Source organism: Netta rufina, assembly GCF_964035555.1.
Source record: "Netta rufina genome assembly, chromosome: 1".
Classification (NCBI taxonomy): domain Eukaryota; kingdom Metazoa; phylum Chordata; class Aves; order Anseriformes; family Anatidae; genus Netta; species Netta rufina.
The window spans coordinates 109,251,099-109,271,803 of NC_140123.1; the positions used below are offsets into that span (position 1 = coordinate 109,251,099).

The following is a 20,705-nucleotide window of genomic DNA, read 5'->3' on the forward strand; positions in this document are numbered from 1 at the left end:
ATTAGGGGTGTGGGAGTCATAAACAAAAATTTGGTTTTGGCTGAACGTTTTGTACAACCAGATTCAGAAACTGCAAGGCCAGAAAATAGAATGAAGTATCTCTGCAACATGCATTTATTATGCAGAAACCTGCCAGTCCGCACTATTAAGGTACTTCTTTGCAGAGGGCTCAAGAGGTCAAATCTGTATAACATCTTTGATAACGTTTCTCTCAAAAACTGTTAAAGAGGAAGCTGTGATTAACATGTCTGCCTCGCTAGTAGCCTGATAGGTGTACCCCAAAGTGAAAGCAGTGACAGAAAATCCTACAGAACTAGCAACAGTCAAATTATAATTCCCTCTTCTGGCATGTAAATGAAACAGCATACCCTCTTTAGAATACTGGATGAGATTAATGTGCCTTAAACAGAAGAAGCCTGTGCAGTTGAGTATCAATCAGTTTATATTTGCAATGTGTCTGATTTTGCGAGCTACCAACCCCACTCACCTCCTACATGTCCAATAAATGAGGATAGAATGAGGGGCACTGCATTCTTTATTTTGAAGTCCATGATTTGCATTCTGTCATTAAAAAAAATAAAATAAAAAATTATCAAGACTGGTAGGGTTTTTGCAAGAACCAGTAGATCTTCCTAGAAGAAATGAGGAGCCTTTCTGTCAGGAAACTCAGTAGGACTGGTGGGCCCAAATATTCAAGTCTTTTGAATGTGGGACTTTGAGTACATTTCAGACTGCTAATCTATATCTAGACTTGGGCTGCCAAAATAGGTTTTAAGGGTGAAATATGGTCCAGGAGTTCCAAAACCTGTTGTCTGTAGAGTGGTGTCCTGGTTTCAGTTAGAACAGAATTAATTTTCTTCCTAGTAGCTGGTGGAATGCTGTGTTTTGGCTTAGGATGAGAAGAGTGCTGATAACACCCCGATGTTTTAATTGTTGCAGAGCAGTGCTTATACCAAGCCAAGGACATCTCAGCCTTTTGCTCTGTCCTGCCAACAGGCAGGCTGGGGGTGCAGTAAGAGCTGGGAGGGGACAGACCCAGGACAGGTGACCCAAACTAGCCAAAGGGGTATTCCATACCATCTGACGTCATGCTAAACAATATATAGGGGTGGCTAGCCGGGGGGAGGGGGCCGGACTGCTCGGTTAGGCTGGGCATCGGTCAGCGGGTGGTGAGCAATTGCATTGTGCATCACTTGTTTGTACATATTATTATTACTTTCCTATTATCACCATTGTATTATTATTATTATTATTGTTATTATTACTTTTGTTATTATTATTTTCCTGTCTTATTAAACTGTCTTTATCTCAACTCACGGGCTTCACTTTCCATTTCTCTCCCCCGTCCCAGAGAGGGAGGGGGAGGGTGAGCGAACGGCTGCGTGGTGTTTAGCTGCCGGCCGGGTTAAACCACAACAAGTGGTTAGCTGTTTTGTCACTTCACACATACCTTCCCATAACACACAAACATAGTCAAAGAAGAGATTCTATTATGTAGAGCCAAGGCATCCCCAGAATGCAGAGTAAACTTAGATTTCATTGGCCAATGAAAGGCTCATCAGGATGATTCCTGGTTCTTATCTTGTACTTCAGTTATTGAGAGCAAGTAATGGTAATGCTATGAGCAAAGCAGACCAACTACAGTCATTTGCATGGTGAATTTCTCCTTACTCTAGTAAGAAAGAAACAAAGCCAGTCCTAGTCCTCGCATTTATGTTTCCTTTGAGAACGTGTTTGTCTCTGAGGCTTCTGAAAAGCTGCTGCACTGATGTTTGGCATTACAGTTAGTGACTCTGATAAGGAAACTAATTTCTGCATAAGTTTTCATTGTTCTTGATGTGATCAGAAAAGATGAACCTACATATCTGTATTAAAACACTTATCTCCTAGTCCTTGTTAATCAGTCTCAGTTTCCTATGTGGGCTTTCTTTTAATATAAGAATTCTTGCTGGAAATACTTCAGTCAGAAGAGAAACCAGAAAACAATGAGCTTCTAAATTCACCAGTGATTCGTTTATGACAGTGTTTTGCACACGGAGTAGACAATGTGCTCTTAGAACAAAAAGCACTGTCGTAAAACCATAGCTGTCTTTTCCAGTTGCAGCTGAATTGCCTTTGCATAGTCTTAAGTAAATGACATATTTAAGAAAGGTAACCAAGAGAACCATAAGTCATGTTAATTATTTTTTTATTTACAAGACTTATTTATAAAGCTTTTCTAATAAACAAGGCTTTGCTTTCCTTATGAAGGAGGTAGGGATTTTTTTTTTCCTGTTAAATTTCATTTTTACCAGATACTTATCTAAAAAGGAGTTTCCCATTATGAGAAATAATTGCATAGATCAGTACATATGGCACGTATCTTTTTAACATTAATGTAATTCTAATGCTTGTTAAACTCAGTGGTGTTAAATTATTGTGGTACTTGCATCCAGATAATGTTTCAGGTTTTTTCCTGATGATTAATGTAGTTATGCTGGCTTTTTTGAAAAGCCTGGTTTAATTTTTCTGGTTTGGGAATATTTTATATTGTAAAACAGATGTAAATGTCAGTGTACAGCAGATGAAAGAGAGATCTCATGCAGATCATGATCTGATGGTTTCCAAAGTGGGAAAACCCACAGGTATAGGTTCTGGAGAGAATAGTGCTGGTGTTCATCAACACCAAAGGAGTACAGGACACAGTAGGTGACTCATAGGTATTTACAGACAAAGAGACTTTTTAAGTGTCAAAGCAATCTGTCATCCATTATGAAAATAAGGCAAACATTTTAAATTGAAGTCTTAAGAGTATAATTATACCATGCTGAACTCAAGGGCCCTGTCTCTAAAATGTCTTCTGTTGAGCCCAATATTGTAAAGAGCTGAGCTGCTTTAGCTTCCATTGATTTTAGTCAGAATTGATGGTACTCAGAGACCAATTGAATTTCCTTCCACAGCAAGAGAAGATAGATCATGGGTCAGATTTTTGCTCCTTTATTGCATTGAATAGCACCCTTCAGAAATGTTTTTACTGAAATCAGTGTGGAATGGCTTACTCATGAACAACTGATGAGAAACTAGTCCTTTCCTTCTAAAGCTGTGGTATAAATCATCTGAAAAACATCAGATGCTTTTTACTTCCTCACAGAAGTGCTTTTCTGTAGTTCTCTTCAGGGCTTTTGTTTGTTTGTTCTTTAAAACCTGCAATCACCTTATAAGCAAAGTGATACTGGTCTTTATTGCTTCTGGCAGTGTAATCAAAGTATTTTCAATCTGTATATCTGGTTATGTTCTGCTCTGTACTGGAATGTTTTGCAACAGAGATTGTTCGTTCCTCTGCAAGGAAGTGGCAGCTGTAAGCTTGGCATACCTGCACTTGATAAGAATCTGAAGGGTTTTGTAGCATACTCTTCATCAGGGCTTTGCATCTTTTCTGATTTGTACATTTACTAACAACAATATTATTGGCCTTTCTGATTTTTCAGTTCTAAGGCATATATTAATGATAACCTGTAAGTATTAAGGATGATTGCAAGATGACTTTGCTTGATAATTAGGGTAAAGATTTTGAAATATACTCTGCTCTGGATCTTAGCAGACAACTGTGTCTTAAACGAATGTGTGGGAAGAAGAAAAGCAATCCGGAAAAAGCAGCTCTTATAGTTAGTAGCATTTTCTCCCCTTTTTCCTTCCATTGAGTCTGTCTGAAAGTGGGTGTTTTTAACATACAGCCATTTCTCGTTAACATGTGTGTGTTTATTTTAGCATGATGGTGTTGTTTTTTCATCTCCCACTCTGACACAGCATGTTTCATCTTTATATGGTTTCTACTATATGAGACATTTAAAATGGCTCAGTGAAGAAATGGATTCTTGTCACTTAAACATTCACTCTCCAGATCTGTGGAAACTCAGTCATTTTAACAGTGTTTTAAATTCTGTATGCTAGCAGATTGACTATAAAAATTGAGAGTGATATAATGTCAAGAATTTAAAGGTACGCTGTTGTACCGGTAATAATTTATGTTAATCATGTTTTAATTTAGTCATTTTCGACATACTTGTATTTACAAATTAAACCGCTATTATGGTTCTCCTTTGTTTGCATGATATGATTTTATTTTATATTTTTTTTTCCACTCACCAGATGTTTTCAACACTTTGCTTCCCACTACTGTCATCCCCTCCCTTACCACTGCAACAGTCACAACCACTGTAGCCTTAACAACCAGCACAACCACATCGGCAACAGCCAACAGCACCAGAGGTACAGTATGCTTCTTTGTTATGGCCTGAAAAACACGTTATAAATAGGAAATTATAGGCTTGATTTTCTTTTTTTTTTTAAAAAAAAAAAAGAAATTGACATTTGAGTTCAATATACATTTAACAGAATAATCCACATGATGGTACATGGTTAAGAAAGATTTCATATGACCTTGAATATTTTCATAGCTCTAGCGGTATGTATGTGAACTTTGACAGGATGCTTAAATTATTTGTATACATTTGCATTTAATTTTTTTAAGGTTAGTAAATTAACTTTAATGTAAAATGCAAGCAAGCTATTTTTAAATAAACATGACCTTTTAAGACTGGTTATTTTGGGTGCTAATGTTTAAAACAAGATAAGTGTCTTGGCATTGGAATTACTGTTGATGAAATCCTGCCTGGTAACAAAGAGACATCACATCTTAGTCTTGTTAGTTTTTTATAATTTAAGGTATTCCTAACTTAGGGGTGTCTTTTTCTTACTGTAACTTTTTCTTACTGTAAATGAGCTGAAATTTCTCTATACTGATTTGCTAGAATTGTTGTTGGTGTTTTTTTTGTTTGTTGTTGTTTTTGTGTGTGTGTGTGTGTTTCTAGTATTGCTTTTCTTTGTTATGAGCAAAATATAAAGCTTAATTTTACTGTCATATTTAATGACTAATAAATAGTGCACATGCGTTTGCAAGGTTTCACAGGTAATCATAATCTGGGTAAGGAATAGTTAGTAATCTCTCACAGTGTATGAAATGGGAGAAGGTTCCTATGTGGTCTGTTGATGGCTTTTGTTGTACAAGGAGAGAGGAAATAATACTCAGTTATCACAGCACAATATTCATATGATGAGTTACAATTATCCCAAGAAAGCTGAGACAGTCACGAAATCTTTTCTTTCTGGAAGGACTGCTAAGAATCAGTTGTAGTGACCTGCCTAACTTGCAAGAATAAGCTGAGCTAAATGCAAGTCCATTGTATAAAGATTATGATGGTGTCAGATCACCCAGCTTCTTCCTCCATAGGGCATTGGTATTTTAATGTTGTGGCCTTCATGTAATAAACTGACATCAAACCTGAAATTACATTTTTAAGCTTTAATATTAGAGTGTGAAAATATGTCTTAGCAAAAAGGAAAAAGAAAAAGAATACTATAACAGTTCTTTCCTCAAGGAAAAAAAATAAATAAAGGAGAGACCATGGAAGACAGCCCAATGCTCCAACGGTTGAATAGTAGCAAGAGGAGTATGTTTTGAAAAGGAACAGAGAGGTAGGGATGAGCATGCTTTTATAGAGAGTATTTTGAGTGAAGCAGCAAAAGCTTCTCAGCTTTCTGAGGGCATTTCTCTGGAAGGACAAAGTGCTTGGTGTGTTCCATGTTAGTTGTCTTTAATTGTTTTCTTCTTGTTGTTAGATGATCATGACTATCCTATATCTCTGATATGATTGTATATTTAGTGTACCACTGTTATTAAAATATTCTGTTGCCTCCTAAGTGTCGGTTAGTACCTCATTTTCCATTACTCTTAAGTGTTCATTTTCACTACCTAATCACTGGCATTAAGAGGAAGAGCTGGGAAAGAGGACCCTCTTCTAAGCTTCAGCTCTATTACACATTAGAAAGTATGCTATTTGATGCTACAGTAGCAAAGAGATACTACTTATGAGAGAGTAAAAGAGCAAGGAAATCTGGGTGAAAGTGATCAATCAGTAAAAGATCAGAGCTCACTTTTTCTGGAAAAAGAAGGGAATGCAGCAAAATGACTGAGAAGATGAGGCTGTTTCAAACCCTTTCAAGGAAGTGGTAAAGTCTCTTGGCCAGAAAATCTAAAGAACCTAGGAAGTGAGGAAAGCTGTTTCTGGAATAGTTTGTATTGGAAAAAGATAATACATAAAAAAATGACAGTCTACCCAAAGCAGAGGAAAAATAGGACATACTATTTTTGTAGGATTAGTGAAGTACTGTCTAACAATTTAAGAAATCAAAAACCACAAAAATATGAAAACAGAAGAGAGAATTACTGTAAGTGTAAGTTACAGTGTAAGACAATCACAGGAAACCAGGAATAAATTCAGAAACAAGATGCAAAACTAACTGCAACAAGCAAGGTATGAGAAATGAAACAGCAAAAGGGTATAAAAATACATTAGATGAAAGACAAAAATAAAGAAATTCAGTGATCCTGTTCGTGAATGATTAGGACAAAGCAGAAGTAATTTGTGTTTTATCCAAGCAATGGATGACAACTTGAGTGCTGTTTTTAATAGGGGTGTTGCACTGGAAGATGACCACAGATAGAGACAGACCAAAGAACAAGAACATAAGGTTTAAAAATATAATCTGTGAGGAAGCTGAAGGCACCGATTTGTTTGGTTTTGCTCCCCCCCCCCCAAAAAAAAAAAAGTCAATAGGACTGTGATGAGCAGTTATTTTTTGAGCTCAATGGGGAAAATAAATCCACTGAATTAGTGGCAAAAGCATTTAATGGGGAAACTGTCAAAATATACAGGAAGCAGTGACGCAGTGTAGCTATCAAAATTTTAGGATTTCCTTCATTAGAGTTGCTTTCTTTCAATGTATTTGATTGCCATGGCCGAGGGAAATGGACAAGATGCTCTCCTTAGGTCTCTTCCTCCCCTGTCTGTCTTGGACTTATAAACAAATAATGTTCATAAACCTACAGTGAATGTTGTGAGGGCTGTGTTCTGCCATTTCTCTTCATCCTGAAATGCTAGACTGAACCTTGTCTAGATTGGCAAAGCACCTACACAGCTGAAATACAGGTTGCATAAGAACCAACCTGGAGAGGATCACATTTTCAGTAGTATCTTCTTCTGGCTGAGCAAGAAGTACCATATAAACATATTTTCCTTTGGCACTTCTGCTTCTTAGTCAGTCAGAGTTCTGACTTGAAGGAGTGCATAAAATCATGAAGTTGATACACTATTCATATATTTTCATCCTACAGACCAATTTATCTTTTTATATATATTTATTGTGCTTTCCAGGTAGGTTGGAAGCAGCATTTTTCTTTCTTGTAGTCTGTTGGTTCTTGTTTGATCATTCCTTAAAGAAGAAGTTTGTTCCACATCATAGGGTAGTACATGCTAGATAATTGTATCTTTGAACTGGATTTCTAACACATGAGAGTCTTTCCACTGGATTTGCAACAGCTGACATAATATTCCTGCTGAGAACATTTCACTAGTTATCATAGATACTTTTGAATGACCTTAGGTAAATTTTACAGGATGTTCCTCTATTCTACAAGACCCTTACACAGTCCACCTTGAGGATATGTTACTGCACATCAGTCACAGGAAATGCCATTATAGGAATATAATACAGGGTATAAAAAGCCCAGAATCTGTAGATCTAAGGCCTTTTACATTATGTTAACTGCACCTCTTCATTACTAAAAGCCTGAATTAATGGGGGGGGGCGGATGAAATCATCAGTTATTTCTGGAACAGTGTGACCCATCTCTGTCTTAATCTGCACGGAGTTTAGTAAACAGCATAAAAAAAGCTACTGACCCAGTTGAATAATAACATGGTGATTCATAAACATCCTCTTTTGTCAAACTTTTCACTTTCTGAGACAAACATATGCTTGATTTTGTACTCAGTCCTTCAGGAATTAATTATTCTTTTACTGGTATATTACCAACTAACTCAGAAGTCTAAACACAGTTAGATGTCAGAGGAAAGTATTGTTTTTTATATATTTGTCAGGAGTATCTTAAAGCCTAATAAGAATGCAAAGAAATGTACGACAAAATAAGAATAAAATGTATCAGAAGAAAAGATTCTAGGGGACTAAAGAAGGAATAACTATATGAGTAGTTTCCCTTCTATCAGGTTTATGTTACATTATCTGTGAAAACTGTGCATAGATCCATACTATTGTTCCTTTTTTATGACTGGGAAGAGGCACAAAAAGACTGTGGATTTGCCCATAGTAGGGGAAAGGGGATCCCTCTCTTGGGGAGATCCTTTGTTAGTATAAAGTTAATTTAGATGGACCTCCTTCAAAGTCCTATAGGTGAAGAGAGACTGGTAGGTAGTGTAGGAAAAGTCACCTCAACTCAGAATAACTCTTCATGTTTCTGGATTCGCAGAAGAGAAAAGCTTGTGCTCGTAGCATTTAAACACACAAATGTACACAAAACCCTCTCTAGGCTGCAGTGATTAACACAATGTTAATCCTTCCCTCAACTTTTAGTTTGTTTGTTTGTTTTAATTTTAAACCCTTTCATAGCAATGTAAAAAAAAAAAAAAAGTCAGATTATGAAAACTGGGTAATTCTGACTTCTTTTTATTGAAGACTGAAGTCTCACAACTCCCTATCACCACGACCCACATACAAATAGGTATAAAAGTAACACTGCAAGATCATTCCAAAGTCAAAAGATAGATCCATTCAGTTCTATTGCATGTATCTGTCTGAGTCAGTCCCAGCTGACTCACTTGTATGATGACTGTGCCAGAATGTTCACAGCTTTATATAGCAATGCCTAAAAACATCTCCAAAAGTCATTGCACATAAGAGATATGAGGTTACTCCCAGGCAGCTGCACTACAAAGTCCAAGAGTTTGTTTAACAGTCAGGGTGTCCAGATAGTGAATGAATACACGCATTCATTTAAAAAAAATAAATAAATAAAATCTCTGCTCTATTATAATTCTCTTTGATTTTATTGTTTTGGGCTCTGGGGTAAAAGAAAGATTTCTTAGAAGAGATACAGAGATACAGATACTAAATTTAGAAGACTTTACAATGGATTAAGGAAAGATTTGAAGGTATGATCATTTTGATAAACTATTATAAATTCAAAGTATGAATATTTCCACTTAATAGCATGCATTTCAACAATCTTAGCTAGAAAATTACCTTCTTTTTGTTCCATTTTTGGAATTTACATAAGAAAAAAAAAATAAAGAGCAATCTGATTATGGGTAGTTAAAATGCAGGAATTATTTGGGCAATACTTCTATTTCTCAGTTTGGTTCATATCAAAAGAATGTTAAGCATTACCAGTTTTTTGCTTGTAACTTCATTTTTCTTTTGTGTCATCTGATTAAGGTCACTTGGTTCTTTGAGGTACTGACAGAGAGAGAAACAACAAAGTCAGGAAAATATTCAGAATATGTGAGGGACAAGGGAAACAAGGATAGAGTTATAACAAGTACAGTTGCTTATACTAGCATTCAGCTCTGCTAATAAAACAATTGTTGTCTAATGTTAAAAGCAGTATTGTATGACAGCATGCTAAAAGCTAGTTGTTTTATATACTACTTATAGCTGTAGCAGTAGCATAAAAATTAATTTTGTCTGTTTTCACTCAAACCAGATAAGAAAAGTACAACTTTCCAGTTTTTTATTTCTTCCTTCTCATCTTCCCTTCTCTTATAATAATCTTTTACTAACTTATGCAACTTCTAGACTTCCCAATAGACCAAAAAAAAAAAAAAAAAGAGAGATTCAAAGCAGGACTATACAAAGCAAGAGTTTTTCCCCATCAGACTTTCAAATAAGCCTTTAGTTCCCCTCTTGCAAGAACTGTTACCTCTTGATCTTATAATGACTTCATTAAATACTTTTATTTTTTATTTTGCTCATTGCCCAGCCGTTTAGAAGGGATGCTAGTAAAGCATGGTAAACCTAAGTTAGACCATGATGAAAGTCCAAATCTGTTTTACAGGCCTCTCTACCTAAGTTCAAAACTTTCGGAGCTTTCTCTGGTCAGAACTAATATCTGTTACCCAGAAAAAAACATCAAGCTACAGGTGATCAGTAGCTGGGAAACCTTCCCAAATAAGCATCTCCTACCAGATGACAGAGTGATCAGGAACAGAAAGTGCTCTTTCATTCCTTTCCACTATTATGAGCAAAGTAGAGGAGACTAGGGACAGAAATGGTACCCAATCTTCTGAGGTTCACTACTAGCCGACAGGTGCAGATGGGAGATGCAGGAATATAACACTGTCTGCATCCTTTTCATTGCTTTTCATTGGCAGGCATTTGCCTCCTTGGAAAAATCCTATGCTTCCATGCAACAGGGATGACAAACCCTGGAGAACCCCAAAGCAGGTATCTAATGTACCTAGAGAGCAAGAGGACAAAATTTGAGAGAAGTTGGTTTTGGATTATGGTTGTTTCACACTTGACAGTTAGCTGAACTCAATCACATTGCTCTTTCACTCCTCAAGAGAACAGAGGGAGAAAATATGATGAAAAAAGGCTCACAGGTTGAGATATGGACAGGGAGATCCTTCACCAATTACTGTCATGGGCAAAGCAGACTCAGCATAGGGAGATTAAGGTAATTTATTGTCTATTGCTAGTAACAGACTAGAGCAGTGAGAAAACAAAAGCAAACTAAAAACACCTTCCTCCCCATCTACACTCTTCTACCTCTTCTCCCAAAGAGGCACAGGGGAACAAAGAATGAGGGTTGGGATCAGTTGATGACAGTCCATCGCTGCTGCTCCTTTGTGGTCGCTCCCTGCCCCTGCTCCATGTGGGGTCCCTCCCATGGGATGCCGTCCTTCCCAAACTGATCATATATGGGCTTTCCACAGGCATCAGCTCTTCAAGAGCTGCTCCAATATGGGTCCATCCTTCAGGAACATACTCCTCCAACATGGGTCCCATACAGGCAGCAGGTCCCACCAGATCACCTGCTCTCATGTGGGCTCCTTTCTATGGGCCTAGAGTCTGCTCTACTGGGTGCTCTTCCACAGGCTGCAGCATGGAGATCTGCTCTATGTGGGATCCATGGGCTGCAGGGGGACAGCCTGCTCCTCCAGGGGCCTCTGCACAGGCCACAGGGGAACTGCTGCTGCATGCCTGGAGCACCTCCTGCCCTCCTGCTGCACTCACCTTGGGGGCTGCAGGGCTGATTCTCTCACATTTCTCCATTTTCTCTCCCAGTTGCTGTCATGCAGATTTATTTTTTTTTCTCCTTCCTTAACTCTGCTCCCCCAGAGACCCAACCAGAGTCACTCCCAGACAGCTCTGGCCAGCAGCAGGTCCCTTTTGGAGCTGGCTGGATCTGGCTGTGATCTGACATGGGGCAGCTGCTGAGCTCTGCTCACAGAGGCCACCTCTGCTGCCAAAACCTTGGCACGTAAACCCAATACAAGGATTGAACAGTTGAACATATTATATCAAAATATGCCTTTTGTAGTGAGATTCAAGCCTGATGTTTATGGAAATATAAAGAAATTAGAACCAAAAGGGAAAAAAAAAATGATTAGATAGTCCTGTGCTCCTCTCTTCTGTGGTACTTGATGGGTACAAAAGAACTGTCCTATATGATGGGAAGTACAAGATACTTTTGCCCAGCATGAGCTAGGAAGGTGAATTCTTGCAAGTTGTCTGTTTCTTCATAGATCCCCAAACGTTTCTCCCAACTCCTTCAGTATATGTAGCTCACTTGGTTTCACTTGCTGTTTAAGTTGTGTGATTCTTACTAGTTTCTAGACTTTCTGGAACAAGAAAAAAGAAATAGATTAAAATAGGTACAAGAAAAATAGCTCTATAATGTTGATGCTTAAGTCTGTTCTGCCAGCTTTTTACCAAGAAAATCATCTGTCATGTACCTGTGCAGTTGTCACGTGCGTCTGTGCCTTCTCTGTGTCCTCGTGAATTGAACAGGACTTGCAATTTTTAAAGCTTCTAAAGTATATTTTCAACAGGCTAGTAGTCCACAGTGCCAATTTTAGGGGACACAGATTGATTGTTCCCTTGCCTAAACAACATTTAATTAGTGTTTCATCCTGCTAGCCAAACCTAGTGTTACAATTAATACTGTGAATTCTCAAGGCTCACAAAATTAGGATTGACAAAGGCGATTGTAACACCTGTTCTAACTCAAAGTACTCTTTGTTTTTTAGGTTTGATAGATATGCAGCCAGTAAAAGCCTTTTTCTAATACCATAAAAGTGGCTTTTAAGAATGTTAGTGCAGTCGATCATGTACACAGATTTGATATATAAAATAAAATGAAAATCAGGAATCCTCAGGTGTTCCTGTTACACTTTAGCTTCATGGTACAAGGTATCTATCTCCCCGTACCAACCAAACATTAAAAAAATATATATATATATATTACTTTGCTGGTTAGATTCCTATAGATTTCTAAGTATATCCACTGAGAATTAAAATCATGACAAAACAGTACATGCTCATATGTGTGGTGATTTTAGAACAAGCACGTTAGCTTCAAGCCAGTGGCTGTACAAAAATGACATGAAAATAATTTTTCTTTTTAGAAAAATGTTAGGAATTTTGGATATTGCATCCACAGAAGATGTCTTATGGCTCACAGAAGACAGGACAATGGGATAGTGAGTAGCCTAGGTTTGTAGTTATGAAATGAAGGACCTTTTCATGCAGTATGAAACTAAATATGAACCTCCATTATCACTGCACACTAAAAAATGGAAATATCCTGAAGTCTATATTATGAACAGACAAAAAAACAAAAACAAGTGTTTCTTTGTGGAGTTCCCTGTTCTCAAATAGTGTTAAAAGAGGCTTTACAGCTGTAATATCAACTGAAGAGTAATCTTGTGGTCAACAGGCACTGCACTAAAGCATTCTAGCCACAAATGAAAATTATGGCAACATGATCCACATCATACTAGTTACCTTGATTGCCATGAAATATATTTGTTCTCTTTTCTTTTGTTTTTTCCATTTTTGTATCTTGCACAAGCTAAAGCAAAAATATCTGGAATTTAGAGAATTGTAGTTTTCTATGCTTAACAGTTATCATGATAAAAGATGAAGGTTATTGCCATGTTATTTGGTCATGTTATTCACGAAATGAGCCCATTGCATTCCAGCACAAATAAAGATAGATTTCATACTGTTAATACTTTGCCACATAAATGAACATTATGAACATGAAATGTGAATTACAAACAGTCACAGTGAAGACATGAGGGAAAGGAAATATCACAATATTCTATATTAACAACCTGCTCTTTGTGTCTGGAACAAATATTTTTAGTGCTAACAAATCCATCCAGCTGTCAGCTTGCTGTAATGAAGTATGCAACTTTAAAAGTACACAGCGATTTCCAGCCTTGATGGATTATCACTTAACCCAAAATGCAACAGTGTACAGATAAGTATCACAATTGGTTGATGGTCTGATAAAGATTCCATTATATAGCTGAGCTCCTAAGAGGCTTCAGCAATGCGACAGAAATTCAACCATTCCCAACCTGAGCTCTGATCGCGCTGTTTTTTTTTCCTACTCCAGATGAATTATGCAGTCTAACAGTCTCTATTGTAAGCTAACAGTGCTAGAGAATTTCCAAATTAAGAGTCTCTCATGTTGGAAGCATGCTCGCTCTCTGTAAGGAGAATCCTTGGCTCAGAATTCATCCTGAGACTTCACCTCAGGTGCCACCAACAGCAGGGACTTGGCACTGCTTCTGCCCAACTTCCCTGTGCAGCAAGGAGGCACACACAAAACTACATGGAAAGGGCTGAAGGCATCCGTATCAGCATAAAACATAATGTTCAAGACCAAGTATACCAAAAACTGCAACTGTACTGACCATTTCTATCTGAGCTCTGAGAGCTGATCTCAGTTGCAACATTTCCTACGTTTATGAATATGTAGGCATTTTCAGTAGTCAGATGTAAAGGAGGCAAGAAACTTAAATTATTCATGGTAACTTCATACTCTAGCAGAGCTTGTGATTTCTAATACACCAGTGATCTTGTTGCTTCCAAAATAATTCAAATTTTTTAAAGATATTTTTACCTCATACCCACTGCTCTAAGAACCAGAATTCCATTGATTTCAAGTGACTTTTGGCATGAAATATTTACAGTTCTACAAGCAGTTTGACTTGCAAATTGGTTAAATGAGTTTATTTTGCTTAGCTGACAGGTAGTCTTGAGGTTTGGAGCAGATTTGTGAAGAATTTCTTCTACAGGAGAACAGACTATAGTATCCTTTCTTGTACGTAATACGCTACATATACAGGAACTCTTTAATTTTCAGTGGGACTATGTGCACTTTCATGTGTTATTCATAGATCAGGATCTGTGATCTACTGAGTCCAGAGGAAGCCACTAGATCAGTCAACCTAAATTCTTCTATAGATTCACCTGAAATTTATAATGAGGACCAGAAACCTTTATTTTGTAAAACAATGTCCACCAGAACATTTCTAGACTTAGTTTAAGACCTAAAGAACTGGAGAATCCACAATTTCCCTTGGTGTTTTTCTTCAGCAGTCCGCTACCCTCATTGTTATAAAATTAAGATTTCTTTCTCTGACAAATTTTCCTGATGTTACCAGCCATACATTGGTTCTTGTTAAACTTTTATTCAATAAAATGTCTTCTCATTCCATACATTTTCTCCTCTCAGAATTGAATGTTTATTGTAGAAAAGACCCACAAATATGCTTCAAAATTTGTTTATAAAAATTGTCTTTGTGGAGCTTATTAAAACTTCTATTTGATTTGGTTTGTTGTAAAGACATCTATGCTTTCAAGCATATCTTCAGTGACGAATTTTAAGAGAAGTATAGTACATTCCTTTTAACAGGGAGAAAGATTAGTCAAATAGCTTCTGTTGAATGTGTTTAATTGTTTCTCCATTAGAACTGTAGCAAAGCACATGGCTAACAGTTTTAGATGTACTTTTTTTTTTTTTCTTTCTTTTTTTTCTTTTTTTTTTTCTTTTTTTTTCTTATGGAGAGATTTACAGGGTACATAATGACAGTACCAGCAAAACATGAGGTCTGTTGTTCTGAAGTTACTGTGTAAGGAAAATTTGGTATAGTCTATGCTGTGAGAATACTAATGAAATGCTTAACTAATAAAAGCTAAAGTGTACAACTAGGCATCATTGCAGTTAACAGGAAGGGCAACTAAAGGAAATGTTTCAGTGTCATATACAATGTTAAAAAAAAAAAAAAAAAGACTGAAACTGCAGACAAGGTCTAAAAATGAGGAAAGGGAGGAAAAACAGAGAAAAAATACTTCTAGTTTCAAATTTATTGCTAACACCTTTAATAACAAATGCACGTCGTTCTCACTAACCAGTGAACTAAAGTCATCAACTGTGACTTTGAAGCTGAAAAGATTACTCTCTCTGCCCTTGCTTTCTCTGACACTCCACTTGAAACACAGCTAATAACTTCCAGTGTGAGCCTCACAAAATACAGAATTGATACTAATTATATTAAGTTTGTTGGATGAAAGATGACCTTGGTGAAACTGGAAGCTACAGCATTCCCCAGAACAATAAAATAAAGGTAAAATCTACACAGAATGACTTTGGAGATGATTCAATCTGACCTATTAATTTTCTTCCTATAAAATTATGTCAGACTGTGCACCTCAGTTGTTTTTTTGTTTTTTGTTTTTTGTTTTTTTTTTTTTTTAATCTAAAATGGATTTATGAGTCCATAATAAATGTGATGTTTTACCTGATTTTTAAACCATCAGCATAAAAGCCTGCACAAAGTGAAGTTATTCAAATAGTGAATACAGAAGAGGGTATTCTTGAAGGTAATATTTTAACAATATTTAGAACACCAAAATCAAATGTCTAACCATCCCTTTTTGTGGCATTAGTGATTTTAGTTGTCTGTTCTGTATTGCCTTTGGAGTCCACACCATAGGGAAAACTGAGCATGGTGGCAGCCAGTGAGGTTGGATTGTGTGTATGAGGTATACAAGTGTATACAGCACTGAAATGGCTGAGTTGCAGCACACCAAAGAAGTGTTTGCAGGACAGGATGCTAAAGATATGTGTTGCATGTCTCCAGGAGGCCACCGTGTGAAAACACTGAAGGGCAAGTCTTGCTGTAACACTGCTGGAGCTGGTAGTGGTTCATGTTTTTTAGCTGAACTGTGCTTCAGATAGTAGGGTTAAAATGTATTTCTTTGTTACAATTGAGAGAGAGAGATTAGAAATACATAGAGAATATTGCTATAGGTCTATTACTTTAAGACAAAAATCTTTGGAGGCTAGTGTGTTACTGCAGTGTGTCTGTCAGATCAGGTGCAAAAAAGCAGAGTCAATTAAGCTTAAATGAAAAAGGCAACAACAAAAAAAAAATGACTATCAATGTTTTAAAAGACTAGATGAAAACACGTCCTATAGGAAAGAAGCAAAAAGGAAGTCTGGTTTGAAGGATACAGTATTGTAAATGGCTGCACCTAATCACAGCTCAGTTCATTTTTTATTTTTTTTTTTCATTATAAAAATTGAGAGAGAGACAGAATTACAAACTCATCTACTCTGAGAAATACAGGGTGGAAAACCTTATTCAGTAACACTTGACTCACTGTTTGGCAGAGTATAAAAGAGTGAACGGGAAAGCACAAATGGAAGTGACTGAAAAAATGAAATTCAGAACCAACACAAGGAAGTACTTTTCACTCAAAGAGAAATACAATTTTTCAATAGCCTACTGAGCCAAGTTTGGAATTGGAGGCGCTGAGGTCATTAAAGAAGAAGGGAGATACTATTCTGGAGGAACTGTGTTAACCAAGATGACTTGCAAAGGGCTGAATGGCCTTTTCCTTTTCCCCAAATTTATGTTCTTTTTGAAAAACTTTGATTACAAGTCATCCTGCTGTGATTTAGATAGTATGAATTTGAAAAGAATGTATCAAATCCTTTCAATCAAGATGCTTGGGTTTCTTTCCAGCCTGAATTCTTGTAAGCCTATAATAGAAAACCATCAGTCAAGGGAAAAAAAGTATCAGGAGTAGCAATTTACGTTAATGTACAATTTCCTTTTCCAGCATAAAGGGTAAGAGACAAGGATCCAGGGCAACAAAGGCCAGAATATAAATCTTTATGCGAATATGTTATGTTAAAAAAAAAAAATAAATCCCCAAGACTGATGATTTAAGGAAGCCATTTTATTTATTTTATATACGTCTTTTCTCGTGGTTAACAAGTTTCTAAAATATACACATCAGGTCATGAACTGCATTCAGCACCCTTCAGAGAAGAGACAACTTTGATTTTAATGAATTCAAAGTGCCCTATCAGTCTTTAGCATTGACTTTGGGATATGTCCCTGGACGTACTTGATAGTAGCCAGCTTTTATGACTATTTTAATTTGTTAAAGAAAGTGATCGGATAGGGTTAATATATAATGCCTTTCCACTTTTTTTTTTTTTCTTTCCCCTGGGTGTAGTTTTAAGTAGAGACCAAAGAGAAACCTGTCTAATTAGGCTTGAATTTTCCTCAGTTATTGTCTCCACTGTCCCTGGTCTGGATTGCATTCTTGAGCACATTTTTAGACTCTTTCACACAATTCCTGCTACCAATCCTGTTCATGTTTACCTACCACAGTGCAATTTTGGTAGTCTGTGCTGGTGTGCTATTGTATTGTGTCAGATTATCTTCTGTATCTTTTTTTTTTTTTTTTAGATCAGCTACACCTTTTACAAAACAATAGGGGCTCTGGGTTATTTGAGCTTCTAAGGGTTGCTTAATTCTGGAGTCCTATTCTTCCAGTTCATCTCTGAGGCATCAGTTTCTAGTATTTCCAGACTTAGTAATGTTAAGAGGAAATTCGTCTTTTATTTCAGTCAGGTTGGCTCTCCTCTGCTGCGTGACCTTGTGCCAAGTAATTTGTGAGTGGATTGCCAGTCCCAAATTACTGTCAATTTTGGGACTTTTTTTTTGTTGTTATTTTAAGTCCTTGTATTATAGTATGACTATGGGAAAGTGTACTAATTGCTTTTGTGTGATCAAAACGTACACTCTTTTGCTTCCTGGTGCATTTGAGTGGTGTCCACTAATTCTTACCAAGTCATTTCTGCATTGGCTGCAAATTGCTGCTATGGCTCTCAGAGATTTTAGTTTGGATTTTCCATGCAGAATTTGCTTCTCTATGTTTATTATGGAATGTGAGTGAACTGTAGGGTTTTTACATAATTCTAAATCCTTCTCAGTCAAATAGACAGTCAGGGAAGCAATTCATACACAAAGGAAATTCATAGCAGGGTGTGGTTACTTTCAGCACTATAGTAAAATTGGGTAGTTCTATGCTGTGTAAAGCATCTTGCTCTTGGTATAATTTGTAGTGTTACAGAGAAATTAAGAACATCATGAAAGTTCAAGGGCAGGAAAGTTTTTCTTCCTTTTTTTATAGAAAATGCTCAGCACTTGTGTATACTAACAGAATAAATGATGTTCATAATATGGACAACACATGGGTCAGAGTAAAAGGCATTTTATCATTTGTCTTGTGTAAAAAAAAAAAAAAAGCTGAACTGTTAAGCCATCTGTTCTAAAGAATGAGAACATGATGAGCAGACTAAAGCTTTGGATGTTAATGCTGCTCAAATACTTTCAGGATTTTTTATTTATTTATTTTTACTGTTGAAAATGTGTCTGAGTTGTTGTATGTTATAGTCTACTAACCCTGTTTATTTCTGTGTCCCAGTTTCTAGTCTGTCTGAAAATCTTTCAAAATACTAGCATAGTAAACCATTTTGTGAAGAATTCTCTGAATTTATGGTGGATATACGACAGCATTTGAACATAGTACAAGCACATAGCATTTGAACATATTCAAGCACAAACCTAAATCATTTTTTCATCTGAATGTAGAAGACAAAGAAACATATATTCAAGAGCTAGCATGTGCTTTAAATAGACACCGTATAAAATACTGCATTAGTTCCCTTTGGGTTCATATGATTAGGGTTTTGTAGCATTACACATATTTGAAACCATTCTCTCTCTTTTGATTTGATGGCTGCAGAATGGTGCTGCTAATCCTTCATGCTTTTACAGACTTCACTGGAGAACCCAGACTAAACTTTTGATGAGTGTTTAAAATCACTGGTGTCTAAAACTGAACGTGTCTGTCTGTGTCCAAACAGGTGGTTGAGGAAGGCAATAGGACAAACAAAGCTAGAGAATTGAGAGGAAATGTATGTCTTCATATTTGTGAAAATCATGTGCATAATAACCTTTCCAAGTTCCACATTGATTATTTGCAGGTGTCCAGTTCAGCCATATATTCCTTTATCACATTTTCTGTTTATATCACACATTCCTTATTAATGTTGATTTTATTATTGATTAGCCAATTAAAAAAGGATGTAATTTACTCGGGGAAGTATTTTAGATATTCCTGTATTTAAGTTGCTCTATTTGTTCAGAGTGTTAGAATTAGCATTAACTCGTCCTTAAGATTTATATCCTAGTGGCCACAGTAGATTGTTGTCAATATTTAAATAGCTGCTGTTCAACTATAACTCCCAAACTTCCAGTTGAAATAGATTCCTGGAAAGATTGACATTTTACATTTAATATCACACGTGAAAATCTAGGTCATTTTTAGCTCCAAATAAGGTATAATAAAAAGATTCAAGTGAGTAAAGAATATAGTATTAAAAAACAAAACCCACAAACATTTAGAAGTGTTACCATCATAGGTTTCATCATCTGTTGCTGGATTTTTTAAATATATGGCTATTTAATGCTTCCAAACAAGTTATTATAATTCTCTTTGTAAGGGTTGGAAGGTGATCATTTATACTGTGTTCAAAAGACTAATGTTGAAAAAGTGCAGTTATTTTAGTCAAATTTGCAGTATGCTAACTGGAATTCTGCTAGAAAAGGGAAGAATGAGAATGCAGTCAAATGTTCTCAGAGTTAATCTCACTCAGTTCCAAGAGTTGCAAAAATCATCCTTATCAATCCTGAAGTTGAACCAAAACCTAACTTCTAACTTCAGATCCTGGTCAGAAATCAGAGTAGGTGATTTATTTTCTTAGTGACTCTACTATATCTCGGAATTTTCAGAGATGATTACCATGAGAATGAATGTTTTCCCTTGTCTGCCATAAGCCCCAGTTCTTTATTTATTTTTTAATTAATTTTCCATTGCCAATAAAATGATTCTTTCATCACTATCTTATTTTTCAAGATTCATTTTTTTTCTCAGTTTTATCCTCTGATATTTCATCAGCATGAACTACTGCCTTTGCATTGCCTGTATCTTGCTGAAAGGTGTGTGTTTAGCTTTGAATGTGTATAAAATACAGCTAAAATATAAAAATAAATGTACATAGCACTGGAAAAGGTCTTTTCTTGAATTGTGTCAGTAAGTGCCATAAAGTACATGCTGTCCCACTAGCATTTTAGGAATGTGAGCTAATCCTGTCTGTATTCCACAGCTAGTTGTTCAGCAATCAGAAACAAAAGGCTATATCAGCAGCAGAGCTGTGCTGCATTGGAAGCATTTCTTACATACTTAGTAGGGCAAAAGCATTGGAAAGAACGGGGCCCACAGAAGTAGCAGTGTGTTAATCAGTCTAAACTTTATTGATGGTACCTTTTTTTCAGGCTGAAATCTTAAGTTTTCATCAGTTTTACATAGCATTAAACATACATGTATGTTGCAATTTCATGTTAATGGAATTAGCTTGTGACTACATC

General features: G+C 36.4%; 1 protein-coding gene across 2 annotated transcripts in view; it reads left to right on the plus strand.

Moving 5' to 3' along the window:
• The window catches only part of CADM2 (cell adhesion molecule 2), a gene marked incomplete at both ends in the record, with an annotated part of 129,723 nt that overhangs the window by 80,853 nt on the left and 28,165 nt on the right, over window positions 1-20,705 (plus strand). The window contains one exon of one of the 2 annotated variants that reach the window (XM_084281674.1): window positions 4,129-4,248. The exons of the other annotated variant lie outside the window; for it this stretch is intronic. Coding sequence (XP_084137800.1) covers window positions 4,129-4,248 — 120 coding nt within the window. The remainder of the gene's footprint in view (window positions 1-4,128; window positions 4,249-20,705) is intronic. 2 annotated transcript variants of the gene reach the window in all.